This window comes from Musa acuminata, chromosome BXJ2-4 (genome assembly GCF_036884655.1).
Source record: "Musa acuminata AAA Group cultivar baxijiao chromosome BXJ2-4, Cavendish_Baxijiao_AAA, whole genome shotgun sequence".
NCBI lineage: Eukaryota > Viridiplantae > Streptophyta > Magnoliopsida > Zingiberales > Musaceae > Musa > Musa acuminata.
Genome location: NC_088341.1, coordinates 37,953,393 through 37,967,654, shown reverse-complemented (window position 1 = coordinate 37,967,654; position 14,262 = coordinate 37,953,393). Strand labels below are relative to the sequence as shown.

Genomic DNA, 14,262 nt, shown 5'->3' with positions numbered 1-14,262 from the left:
TATATATATACTGCACATAGTTTCAGACAGTTTCTAAAAAATGCTCACATTTTAGATTTATATATCAATACTCTCATTTTATTTTTTTCTCTCAGATAGTATTTTTAATCTAAAAAATATCTAAATTACTTCTGAAAAAAAATTTCTTTTGTTATAATATTTTGATCACCACAACGAAAACACTATAAAACATACTTCGAATATTATAAATGATCTAAATAGGCTTATAATCTCAATTAAAGTAATTATAAGATTAAAAATATAATATTATAATAGTTATGAACAATGATAACCAAAGAGATAAAATAACATGTATATTTTTCAATAACCTTTATATTATTTTCAAATCATTGATAAAATATTATAAATATTATTATAAATACTATAAATTAGTAAAAATATTTTAATAATTAATTTTTTTTACAATTTACAGTCTTATCCTCTTACATTTAAGTTTATAATATATACCTTTAAAATATTAAAAAAATATATGCATAACATTCTAATTAATCTTCCTTGACTAATATAGATTATTAGTTATATATTAATTTTATATTAATATATTTTAAAAACTCATTGTGATATTATAACTATTAAAGTGAATGTGTCAGCTAGCTTAGCTGATAAAGATTTTAATAATTTATCGTAATATTTTATGCTAAAATTCTGTCTTCATTATTTATTATTTAAAAATATATATACTTTTTAAGTAATAATGATCATAAGCAATTAGTAAATGATCATTCATACTCAGTATGATAAGTTTTGAGGGGTGATGAGTCGAATTTAGTAAACTTGATTTTTATTTGATAAGTATATATAAGCATATACGGTGCAAAAAATATATATATATATATAATAATATTTTGATAATAAATATATAATTATACAGTGTTTTGAGTGATAAAAAAAATATCATTACTACATTAAATGATGTATATATGAATTCAAACTTGAGACACATAACTTATGATATATTATGTCTCGGTAGAAAATACAGTTAGGTAATTATTAGATCTTAGTTGGAGTCTTATTAGCTCGGCTAATGATTGTACTACAAAGAATAATAGGCGAATAATTCCCCATGCTCGACAACGTGGAGTGCACAGTTGTGTTTGGTGTTCGAGGTAGAGCCAAAGACGAGACAAGAAGAGAGGCTGACGTGACGCACGTAGACAGTCGATCAGGTGATCATCACACGAATATTTCAGCCGCTATCGACCTGGCCAAGCACCCCCATCCCGGTCCGGCCGCGGCCGGCTTTAGGTGATCATCACACGAATATTTCAGCCCCTCTCGACCTGGCCATGCAACCCCTCCTCGTCGCCGTCCGGCCGCGGCCGGCTTCCTTTGGTCAAGAAGAGCACGTGCCCGTCTGCTGCGTAAATAAAGTTAATCTCCAAATTAAATTGATATATTACATTATATATTATATAATAAGAATGTATACTAATCATTAGGACAGATTATGGAAAAGTATATAATAATTATCTTTTTTTTCCTATCAATTTTCCTTTTTTTTTTTCCTCTAGAAAAACTTTGCCCGTTCACATTGGGTTGATTTTAATGTGAATTAGTCTATTGTCATACTAATTATAATATTTTTCAATAGGAATATAGTATTTTTGACACACCGATAAAAATATTATTATATAAAAATACTATGACTAATTCAAAAGTTAACATAAACTAAGTTATCGTTATTAGTTATGTTTAATATAAGCCATTTTTTTGGTTTAGGAACAAAAACAGACCAAAAAGTTGATTTAGAAAAATGATAAAAACACTATAATATCATTCAAAAATATCATAACTCATATAACAATGAATCAGTTCACTTCATCGATTGATCTAATTAAAAAAAAAAACTTCAAGTATCATGTTATTGTTCATACAATAATATGATATCATATTTTTATCATCTTGATTATTTATAATATTTTTAAATAAGTCTTGTTTTTAAGTATACTTTATGGTGTTCTTATTATGGTAATCAAAACACTATAATAAATTTAAAATATTATAAATTGATGAAAAAATAAAAATAATTTAGATATTTTTTTGAATTAGAGATGCTATTTAAGAAAAAAAAATATTAATTAAAAATATCCAAATATATAAATATTTTATTAAAAAATCGTCCATAATATTTTATGCATCAATGTTTTCATATTTTTATGGAAATTCACCCCCACATCATTTTGCCGATCCAAAATCTTATGATTTGGTTCAGTGTTTTTATCTAGTAGTGGGCCCTCTTTCAGCGTGTGGGGCCCACACGAGAAGTTGTATTAGTTGACCGACACGAGAAGCGTTGAGATGTGACGTTTGTCTTCATCCCTCGCGAGCCTCTCTCTTCTTGATCCAACATTCGGCTGTGTAAGACTGGAAGGAACGAGTTACTAAGACAAGGCTGAGAGCTAATTATGGCTGCTGATGGAGACATACAGCAGATCAAGCTCACGCCACCCTTAAACGAGTCTGGTTAAGAGGCTTTTCTTAAGCGACAGTGGATTGGGTGGGCTCCCATAAATCAACGATCTATAAAGGATCACTGATCATGACATTAATATCAAACTCGCCCTTCCTCTAACATTAGTTTATCATTGTTTTTAATGAAAGAAATATTAATAAAATATTTCCCTTTGCCTCATTTCCCGATTTATGAAGAAAAAATTGATTTATCTGTCAACATGAGTGCAACTTAACACATTATCCAACTTCTTATTACTAAAAACAAAAAAGAAAACTATATCACAAATTAAAATATACAGATACTTATACCCTTTCCATAGTGATGCATTACGAGAGATAGGACGTATCACATGAAGATAATCAGATATTGATCCCTATATATATGTATACATATATATATAAATATAAATATATATATGTATATATTCTCAATGAGGTATCTGTTTGTCATAATCTCCAAGATGCCTCTAATAACTCAAGCAATACAAGTAGATGTTAGCTTAAGGTGTAATTGGTTAAATTCTTTAGTTATAATATTCTTATATATATTTATAATATTTTTTAGAAAGTCGCTATAATTGATATAAAAGTTTTTATATTTAATTATAGATTAATTATTAAACTAATAATAATGTATATTTTAAACTTTATTTTTGTATGTGGATGTTTTTCTATTGAATTTTGAGTTTGTTTATCTCAATCGTAATGTTTTTGGATAGATTTACAGTGTTTTGTAGGTAGATGTCAAAAAAATAAATATGTTAAAAAATATAAAATAATATAATCAGTAATATACCAGTTATAGTTTTCTAATATTTAGGCATTTTAAAGTTTATAATAAATAAAAAAATATTTTTTAAGAAATATGAAAAAGGGAAATCTCCGTGTAGAAAAGTAAAAGTACTCGAATGCCCTATATATATATATATATATCTTCGTGGGTTAAATCGTGAGACGTCGATGGTTCAAATTAGCATGTGGGTTGGGCTGGGCTTTCTGTGCGGCTTAAGGTCCAAATTTGTTGCTTAGAGTCACGTGTTTGTCACGATATCACTAGGTCGACTCGGCACGCCCACACTTGCTATAAATTGCCCGCTCCTCCGGGATGCTCGCTCGCTCGCAGGGTAGGGTTCGGCGAAACGGAGCTCGTCAGGTCGTCTCGTCAATTCCTCTTTTGGTTTGCCCTCTCACCTCTTGCCGTCTGTCATCTCATATACATCTGATTTAGTTTCCTCGGCGATTTGTTCTCTGCCGATGCTTGATCTGATCGAATTGCCTTTGGTGTCTCCTCTTGCCGTCTGTCATCTCATATACATCTGATTTAGTTTCCCCAGCGATTTGTTCTCTGCCGATGCTCGATCTGATCGAATTGCCTTTGGTGTCTCTGCAATCGATGTTAGATCTACGCTTTGGAACTGTTAGGTTCTTAAGGTCGATTGTTTTAGGGTTTATTTCTTTCCCCATTTTTGTCCCGAGAAGCTAATTATATAGTGAAGCAGTTTTGGTTTTAACTTCTTATGTTCTGTTTTGGTCCATCTGTTCGTCAATTTTTTGGACATTACGAGCTCTGTCCACTCCTTCCTCCTTACATATCTTTGGTTAAGTTAGAATTTTATTTATTTGTATCTGAGATGCAATTAGCAACAATATATTGTGTGGTTATTTATGTCAACATTGTACATGAAACACTTTGACTGTTTGCATGTTTGTTCTTTGTCTCACCGTCCTATGGAACTATTAGTGACGATGGCTAAACCAGAGGTAGACTAAGTCTTTTTTTATTATACTTATTCCAGGTCTTGTTCCATCAGTGCTCTTTATTGAAGGAATCTCAAAAGGTAAATGCGTAGATCTATTTCAAACCTTACTGTATGTTGTAACAACCACAAATCCTTTATGATAGATGATGGATGCTGGAAATGTGAGCTTTGGAGCTGTCAATAGGGCTATAGAGGAGTGGGAGGAATCTATTTGGAGTTTTAGGTACTTTGAGAGGTTCTGGCATTCACAAAGGAGAACTAAAGTGGATGGTTTATCCAACATATAATTTCAATTGATTATAGCTGTGGAGCCTTTTGGAGTGCTTGGGCAATGGAGCTTGGGGAGCACCATTCGCATCAAGAGTTGCTTTATTGGTTTGCCTCACAGTTTGGACTTTTTTTCTCAACTTTAATATCAACATGGGTCCTTGTCGCTCTGAAGAATCAACATTACCATGGAAGCAAGAAACTAAAAAACATGGATTTGATGTTTGGCTTGTTGCGTCTGAACCTTCTCTTTTACAGGGTTTACATCTTTAGTGCTGATCATGAGTGCTCGGTTGAGTCGTACCATTTATGTGGGCAACCTTCCTATAGACATACGAGAATCAGAAGTTGAAGATTTATTTTACAAGGTTTGAATTACAACCTATTTGTCAGATGCTCATTGCTCGTTAGTTCTCTTATTTATTTGATAAATCTATGAATTTCTCCAATTATTGATTTTTATTCGGACTTTTGCTCTGCATTCTTTGCTATTTAGTACCTGGTTAAATTATTTTATTCATGCTCCAGCCCAACCAAACACTATCCATCTGCTAGCATAATATGACACTCTCAGAGGCCTCTTGTCACACTTCTAGCCATGTACCAGAAAAGTTTAGTTCATACATGCTATACATGTAATTTTTGAATTGCTGCATTGGCATGGCAGTTTTGGACTTTTGGTGCATATATATTTTGTAGGATCAGGTCACTACTTCTGATACATACGACTGTGAGAAGTATATATCACCTATATTTTATGGGGAGGACAGGACCAATGCTGGACCAACTCAATCAAACCTGGTCCATATTTTTGTGCATTGTATATTCAGTAACCAGGTAGGGTTAGCAAGTTCTAATTATGAAGCAGTTGGAGGGGCAATGAGTTACTTTGTTTAATGTCGTCCTCGAGGATTAAAGTTTTGGTCACCATCAATATATTGAGTGGTAACTCCTGTGCCATTTATCGTCAGTGGAAAAATATAATAAAAATTGAATGCCGACTGTACCTCTAGCACCAGTCCAACTAAGGATCAGTAAATACGGTTGGTATGTACTGGTTCAACGGATATTTGTAACCATGGTCCTATCTAATAATTTAATCCCCAACATATTGATACATCATTTCATACCAATCGAGGCTTCCTTCGATCCAAAAGTTGTCCATATAATATGGGGCAGCTAATTCTTGTTTTACAATTTTTTGACACTCGCCAAATTGCAGACAGATTTGGTGCAAGGATTCAGGTAGGTTATTGTTCACAATGATGGATCAATTTAAAGCAGGTGTTGTACCATGAAGTATTGGATTTTTAGTTCTACAATCTGATATGTAGGAGCAGAGCATTGCAGTTTTTAGTTTGTTGACATGTTTTTGCATATGATTTTTGCCTACAAGAATAATTAGATATGAGTTATTTGATCATGCAAAACACGTTCCATTTGAAATTTTGAGTAGATCACTTAATTGTTAAACATCCAAGAATTTGATTCTGATGTGAGTTATTGCTGATCATGCAGTCAATTTTGACGGTATAATTTTTTGAAATATGCATGTGGCTTTACTCTTCTGGATTTGTTAATTAAATTATGTTGTTTATTGCAATAATGTTGTGTGTCTTAGAAGGTTCAACCATCATTACTTTTGATATGTTAACTTGTTCTTGTTATAGTATGGCCACGTAGTGGAAATTCAATTGAAGAATCCACCTCGCCCTCCTGGTTATTGTTTTGTTGAGGTAAATTTTATTAATGTGGAATTTGTTATATTACATTTTTAGGCTTCTAAGTTCTATAATTCAAACTGTTTTTTATTTAGTTTGAAAGTTCACGAGATGCTGAAGATGCAGTCAGGGGTCGCGATGGCTACAACTTTGATGGGCACCGTCTTAGGGTATTAAAATTATCTATTATGTTTGTGGACCATGTGTGCAATCAACTTTCAATTTATTGATCCTTTTTCAATAAAGGTTGAGCTAGCCCATGGTGGCAGAGGACAGTCAGTTTCGGTTGGACGAGGTGGTCGCCATGGGAGTGGAGGCAGCAAATTTGGAGTTTCACACCGTTCTGAATTTCGAGGTGATTAATAATAATTTCATAACATATTGTCGTATCTCTTGCTAATTCATCATAGTAATCTTTTATGCTAAGGTTCTGAAATATGTAACACATCTCAACTTCTGCAGTAATTGTGAAGGGACTTCCTTCTTCAGCTTCATGGCAGGATCTGAAGGTGTGTAAACTTCTTAGGGGATACCTTATAGATTGTTGTTTCCATTTTTCCGTGTTTTACACCTCCTGACATCTCAGGATCATATGAGGAAGGCTGGAGATGTATGTTTTGCGCAAGTTTTCCGTGATGGTGATGGTAGGTTCTGAAATCATTTTAGTGTTTCACTGTGAATTTATGATAACATTTGCAAATGTGACATAATAAACGAAGGTCACATTTAATTTTTACAGTTTTTTCACCATTTTAGTGTCAGTGATGAAAAAAATAGAGAACTCCTGAATGCTTGCCTGCATATGCACTTTTTCCCTTTATATGTTTATGTTTGGCAGTTGTCAGACATGCATTGGACGCTCATTTGAGTGACCTTGTCATAGTTTATGCTGCACTAAATAATTTCCTAAATTTATTTTCTCATTGTTAGCTCCAAAGGATTATAGATGCAGCAGATGAAACAGACAGCATGGTATAAGAGATAGGAGACCAAGAAGAATAAAGAAGAGAGGAAGGGGACCACGAGTTGAATAGAATGAGGAGAAATAATGAAGGGATGTCTGCAAATGTCCCAAGGACAAACTCACTTTATGCAGCCAACCAGAGCTCTTAAAATAATTTTAACTAAAGATCCTTTTTCAGTCGGTCATCCTGAATTTAGAAAAGGACTAAATTGGTTCCACCTGTTACTTAAACTAGACATTCCTTTGTTTCAGATAATATGTGGATACAACTCCACCAAAAAAAATTGATTAAATTTGACTAGGACAAGCGAGGATGTTCGGTATTTGTTTAGGATAATTGATAATAAACTACTAGGTTATGTTTATCACTTAAAATTAGTGATCAGAATCAGCAAAAATTGTTGGATAACTGAAGTATACCCAGCATTTGCTGCCATACGGTTGGCCCTTATTATGTTCTTCTTTCTCAATGATATATGCATGAGAATATATAATGCTGAGAATTTTCCAAGATCAGGGGTTTTTTTTAAAGATAAATAGTAGTCTGTACCCTTTTGCTCTCCACTCTTCTTGTCGTGTTAGGAGGCAACATCACCATTTTATGACCGTAAATAGTAGTCTGTACTCCCTGTGGAATTATAGCTGGAGAGCATAAAATAATCACATTATTGCTACATCATGTATACAACAGAATCAAACCTAGTCCACATATGGTTGTCCTTTTGTTTATAATATTACACATGAAGACAGGCATATGATATGCATCCATAATCTATCACAATTTGCAGACAAATCCAAAGCTGAAACACCTTTATGCCATATTTAATTGACATGGTTGATCAACCAGCTAATCTCTTTTATCACTCGATCCAACAGCACCTGTCAGGGTTTGCTGATTGTTCAACCTGGGATCTCTCCTTGCTTGTTTTCTCATTTATTTGCTAGTTGTGCCATCTCCATCACCTACTTATGCTGCATGCATCAATGTTGCATAAAAAATTGCTTTTATTTTTCCAGGTGCGATGGGTTTGGTTGATTATACTAATTATGAAGACATGAAATATGCAGTAAGTTGCCTGCTTGGCCATTTGTCATTCTTTTAAGAATGCATGTTATCGATGGCTTCCTATTGTTCTTTTTTGCTTTCCAGATAAGGAAACTTGATGACACTGAGTTTAGAAATCCCTTTTCGAGGTCCTATATTCGGGTATGTTCTATCAAAAATCTTGGGTGTGAATTACGAAATAAAGTAACAATGAAACAGTTATTACATTTTGCTTATTTTCAATACCTATTAACTGTCATATAGGAACTTGATTTAGCAAAATCTGCTTCTCATTATGTTGAGTAGAGGGATAAACATATTGGACAAAATCCTAGGACTTTTTGTCTTCTCTTACCATGTGAATATTGAATGTTGTCGGACTTTATGTTCCAGTGTTTCAATTAAATATACAACTAGTTGCACATCACCTATTCCAAGTTGATATAGATTGGGATATCCAGTAGTAACCAGCTTATAATGCACCATAGATTGGGATTTCACGGTTATATTTGTAAAATAGATATTTGTGGGAATAACAAGCAAAAAAAAATTTATAAGAAAAATAAGAATAAAAATGTTAAAAAATAAGGAAAATAAATGTAAAAAATAAAAATAAAGGTATGTTTGCAGAACAATAAGAAAAAATATATTTGTGCAAAATTTTTTATGTCAAATCATGATATTATTGGCTTGGGTCCAAGTAAGACATGGAAGTGCATTGATACAAGTAGTTCGGCATAGTCTTAAACAGGTACAAACAAGAACAAACAAAAACTATACAGAATCAATATCCGGTTACAACTGAAATGCTCACAAAGTGACATATGCCGACACAGTTTGTCATATTGTTAAGGCTGATTTTGCTGAGATTTCACATCTGCATACTACTTTACTTGCTTGGATGATTTTCCCCTGAAATTTTTATCCGACTTAACAGACTTTTAATTGTCTGCTATTTTTTACTAAATAATTATTTGATTATTAGAAATTAATAACAATTTGACAGTATAAATTCTATAATTTGATTTAACAAGTGTACCCCATTCGTTTTCTATTTCATTTGCCCCTTGTTTTTCTAGGTAAAAAGCTACGAGAGAAGTATGTCAAAGAGTCGAAGCCAAAGCCGAAGCCGCAGCAGAAGCAGAGGCCCTAGACGGAGTCGGAGGTAAATCTTGAGTTTTATTTATTGCTTCGCTTCTAAGGATCCTCCTTAAACTTGCACTTATTGTTTAAAGCTAGTACAAGTAATTGGTTGCATTTAGAGATTAAGAATATCTTTACATCTCCTATGGTCCTAGTAGATGCAACTCCAAATAATCTTTATGTAATGTAACTGATTTTCGATTTTCTGTTTTCTTTAGCAAATCAATTGAACGGCCTCTATCACGATCAGTATCCAAGTCTGCATCTCCAAGACCCAGATCTGTGTCTCCAGCCAGAATGTCAAGGTAATTTAATGTAAAAATTGATATGTTTTTCTGTGTTTTATGTTAATTTTCTATAAATTTAACATTATTGTATCTTTCATTTTACTCCAACCAACATTTTGTGTTGTACATACAGATCAAGGTCTAGATCAAAGTCAGGCTGACTATGCCAGGTATTCTTTAAAATGCTGAACTGTAGTTGAGTGAAAAATCATATTTAGTGTATTCATGGATTTTAAAAGACATGATGCCTCTCTCATTTAATATAGATAATAGATGAAAGCATGATAAGGAGAACAAATTAGGATTAACATAAACAAATAGGCTTGTGATGCATTTTTTGAATTGGAAATCAACAATCAACACAGAGTGTTACCACCAGATTATCAACTGAAATTTTCTTCATAGCTATTATTCCTTCTTGCGTGCATTTAACGAGGATTTATTAAGCTTGTTGGACAACCCCGTGGATTAGTTACTTTTTTCTTTGCTGTATCTAGCTGGTACCATAACAAATTACTTTGATTTTGATATATGCTCACTACATGCAGTTCCCTGAATTGCTAACTATTCTTATGCTGGTGTAATTCATCTTAGAAAAACAAAGAAAATTGTGGTGGTACGAGTACAAAAGGATTTCTTTAAACAGGCACTTTTGCCTAATATTAAAGTTCCAGTTGGTTGGTTTTATAGCTGTTATGCATTCTATGCCTACACTTTGTACATCTTGGTCTCAAAAAAAGGCCTTTAAACAGATACATTTTTTTTTCTCCAGGTTTCACGACTACTCCATAGAGTCTCCAGTTGCGGGTCTGAAACCTTCATCCGTTTAATGCTCTCCAACCTACTGCGTTGCTTCACTCTATGCATGAAGTTTAGTTTGAGGTATTACTGTTTTGAATTCTATGTATAAGAGCTTGCGCACAAGGATGGCTGAATCACTTCTTTGTGTTTGTTTTCCCTTTAAAATGGTGGATCAAACTTTGTCGACTGTTCTGTGTGATCTCCTGAGGTTTTTACATGTCAACTTAAGCGAAGTTTATGGTTGTCCCTAGAAATTATGAGATAATATATATTATACTTCAAATATTACGATCCGTGCTATTTATTCCTTCTATTAACATCCAAAGCCTTCCTTCATCTATCAGTGGAGTAGCTTGGGTTGGTCTAAATGTATTTTTGGGTTTGGGTTTGGTTGAGATATCTCAATCCTGTTCGAATTCATGTTAATGTTGCTTCAAATCCCAAATTCAACACTTGAATCCAACCCACCGGAATCCTCTCTCTCTCTCTCTCTCTCTCTCTCTCTCTCTATATATATATATATATATATATATATATATATATATAGAGAGAGAGAGAGAGAGAGAGAGAGAGAGAGAGAGACATCAAAATTGAAACAGCACAGCCTCTGGTTGTATATATATATGCATCGGTTGGAGGTAGGGTAGCCAGAACAACTCGACTTGAACCTATATCTCCACATATGATTGTTTACTGTAGTTCATAGATATTAAGCGTAAAAGTGACAAGCACTTCTCAACTTCAACGTGAATATTTATACAACGTATATTCTCGTGCCAATACCAATTACCAACCATATGCGTCGCCCATCATCCAACATTAGGTAGGTAAAATGAAACCGAAGAGTAATCTTTAAATTACACGGTCAATTCAAATCTACGAAGCGTGAGAAGAATACGAACAAATTATTTATTCTAAATTTTATATATATATATATATATATATATATATATATATATATATATATATATATATATAATGTGTGTATGAGTTTCATTTTCTAGCCGTAAGCAGTTGAAACAACTAACTCAAGATATCTTAAAAATATATTTAAAATATAAAAAATGCAATATATTGCACCGCGGAGGAGGCCGAACAGTCGAGCCGCGCTTTCTCGCGCATAGCGTGCCCGAGAAACCCTAGTTCTTCTGTCCTATAAATTCCACTACTCCCGCTTGCCGCCGTCGAGAACCCCTCATTTCTCTTCTTCTTGATCGCCTATATCTCCCAAAGTAAGCTTTTGTCCCACTTTCCTCGAGATCTTTTCCTTTTAGTTATCTGTTGTTTTATTCTTTCATTCGTCAATCGGTTGCAGAGTTCTTCGTCGACCGATGGCCGCCTCATCGATCGGAGAGCTCGCCTGCACCTACGCTGCTCTCATCCTTAACGATGACGACATCGCCATTACGGTTCTTCCCATGCTTCCCACTTGTTTTTTTTTTTTGTTGTTTTGCTCCTTGTGATCATGTAGTTCTTTTTTCCTCGGTGCTATCTGATTTGTTTATTTTTGCATTTCCGAAACGATCAGTCGGAGAAAATCTCAACCTTGGTGAAGGCCGCAAACGTGACGATCGACTCCTACTGGGCGCCTCTCTTCGCCAAGCTCCTCGAGAAGAGGAGCGTCGACGACCTCATCTTGAGCGTGGGATCCGGTTCGATTTAGTTGCTTTCTTTTTCGTCGTCTCCGTTTTGAATTTTTTGCTGAGAAAAAATGGATTTTGATCCCATTTTACTTAGTCTCTGAATGTTCTTGCAGGAGGTGGTGGTGCACCTATTGGAGTCTCCGCTGCCCCAGCCGCTGGCGATGGTGGTTCTGTTCCTGCAGCCGCTCCTGCTGCTGAGGAGAAAAAGGTGACATTTTTTGTTCTTTGTTTTCTGTTTCCTATATTCGTTACACGAGAATGCTAATCATTTCATCGAAGTGGAGAAAGGGTTTGATTTGTTTTGTTCCGCTGTTGTTGATGCTGCTGTTGTTTTGGTTGCAGGAGGAGCCCAAGGAAGAGAGTGACGATGACATGGGATTCAGTTTGTTTGATTAGAGAGAAAGAGAGAGAGATCTTCACATTATCATCCTTTGTCAGTTTTGATTTTGAAGTTACTTATTGCCATCATTAAGTCTAGTCTTTAGGAATTTTGATGTTCTTATGATCTGCTGAGGTTAATTTGTTTCTTTAGGTGAACTCGAGATGACATAGTTTTTGTTCTTGTAAAATTTGAGACTTTCTCAAATACAAATGTTGATGTTTCTCTTGTTAATTTGTTTGTTTAGGTGAACTCAACAAATACTAATGTTGAGAGTGACAAGAATAAATTTCATTTGCAGGGTAAGGTGGCTAAATTAGCCTAATCTTGACCCTACATTTGATCCATTGAACTGATATATGCTGAGATATGGGTTTGTATGTCTCCATATATTTTCTTTGTTGTTCACATCATGCTAGATGGATTATTATTAATATTATCTTTAAGAAAACATCCTATGGTTAAGATGTAATGTGTAGCAAATCTCGCTAGAGTTAGTGGTTTGCATTTTGTTTGGAGGGACACGATTGACCGTCGATCTTTTATGTGTTGATCTTCAAAGCACACGATGTACCCCTTTTTTTACTTTGATATGGTTATCTTCTCTTTTTCAAAAGGAAAAATATAATGTGTAGAGTAAATTTTTAAAGAAAGATTGATTATTATTGTTCGAAATGTACTTAAAATATTCGTGTCTTGTTTATTTTGGTGACTGTATTTCAAGTTACAGTGAGCAAACTACACATACCTAACTATGAGTTTGGCTAATGGCATCAATGTATATGGTATGGTTTTTATCCATGCCACTATGGTAGTGCAATGCAGTGGTGGATGGAAGGAAGGTTACAGATGGGTTATAATTTGCATCCATCCACCGATAGAATCTTATTGTCATAGAGGTGTTTATGGTATATCATCAATTTGGTTTTATAGGTTGGTCATCGCAGAAAAATAGCAAATCTGCTTCTTCTCACTGTTAACCTGTTAATTATTAGAATCAATACGGGATCTTACAAGGATAATCCTAGTACTCCTTAGCTCCCCCACCACGATAGTAACACCTAAGTAAAAGTAAGGAGAACTATCTATACCCTAAGGTCACCAAAAGAAGTAAGGAAGCTAGATCGAAGATGTCATCTCAATAGTCTTAAAGCGTCACCCTTCGAGCACACGTTGGCAAAAAGCCTCCTCCACATAGGATAAGGGGGGTGTTGATGGAGATCTAAATGACTCCTCCACGTATGGGGAGGGAGGCTTTGACATAGACCTGTCTACTCCACTAAGCACCTAGGTATAAAGGTTAAATCTCGGGTTGAGCCGAGACAAGTAGGCAAAAAGGGTTATTTTCTGTTGTCTTCCTCTCTTTTCGTTTCTTTTCGTTTTCCTAACTTAAGTATGGGAGGGATCGAGCCGAGACACTCCGACACAGGCCTATTGTGAAGCATCATTGATGTAATCCAAAGCCACGATCAGGAAACTACCCAATAGAGGAGATTGCCCTAACTCTTTAACTAATCTTCAATGCTCAATGACTAAGCTGCTTATGATGAATTGCCTCTCTACAAATTCCTTCGCCCTTCTCGCAATACCTGTTCTCCAGGTCAGCCAAAAAGAGTAATTATGGTTTTGACAATAAATCAATTGAACTGACTCACCAATTTAGTTTCTGTGTTTTAGTGATCAGAAAGTCATTATTATTTTGGTGTTTCCTCATCTTTCAAACTCCTCATTTCTCATCTTCGTGACTTCATAATGCTAAATTTGCCTTTTGCTTATT

At 34.4% G+C, this 14,262-nt stretch overlaps 2 protein-coding genes across 6 annotated transcripts; both read left to right on the top strand.

Annotated features, from left to right (window-relative positions):
* Positions 1-3,570: 3,570 nt before the first annotated feature.
* LOC135610714 (serine/arginine-rich splicing factor SR34A-like) lies at positions 3,571-10,650 on the top strand. Of its 5 annotated transcripts, XM_065105548.1 has the most exons (16): positions 3,571-3,652; positions 4,272-4,313; positions 4,379-4,458; positions 4,539-4,610; positions 4,761-4,870; positions 6,173-6,238; positions 6,319-6,393; positions 6,470-6,578; positions 6,686-6,732; positions 6,810-6,867; positions 8,205-8,254; positions 8,338-8,394; positions 9,312-9,397; positions 9,594-9,680; positions 9,796-9,832; positions 10,435-10,650. In XM_065105548.1, the coding sequence occupies exons 5-15, from the start codon at positions 4,784-4,786 to the stop codon at positions 9,821-9,823; spliced, it is 750 nt and encodes a 249-aa protein (XP_064961620.1). In that variant the 5' UTR covers positions 3,571-3,652; positions 4,272-4,313; positions 4,379-4,458; positions 4,539-4,610; positions 4,761-4,783; the 3' UTR covers positions 9,824-9,832; positions 10,435-10,650. The 5 variants fall into 5 exon arrangements, with proteins under 5 accessions (XP_064961620.1, XP_064961619.1, XP_064961622.1 ...); XM_065105547.1 differs by lacking the exons at positions 4,379-4,458; positions 4,539-4,610 and having other exon boundaries at positions 3,574-3,652; XM_065105550.1 differs by lacking the exons at positions 4,379-4,458; positions 4,539-4,610 and having other exon boundaries at positions 3,583-3,628.
* Positions 10,651-11,556: 906 nt separating this feature from the next.
* On the top strand, positions 11,557-12,732 carry LOC135609180 (large ribosomal subunit protein P1-like). The gene is made up of 5 exons (XM_065102274.1): positions 11,557-11,695; positions 11,779-11,872; positions 11,992-12,115; positions 12,220-12,314; positions 12,449-12,732. The coding sequence occupies exons 2-5, from the start codon at positions 11,795-11,797 to the stop codon at positions 12,500-12,502; spliced, it is 351 nt and encodes a 116-aa protein (XP_064958346.1). The 5' UTR covers positions 11,557-11,695; positions 11,779-11,794; the 3' UTR covers positions 12,503-12,732.
* The last annotated feature ends 1,530 nt before the right edge of the window (positions 12,733-14,262 follow it).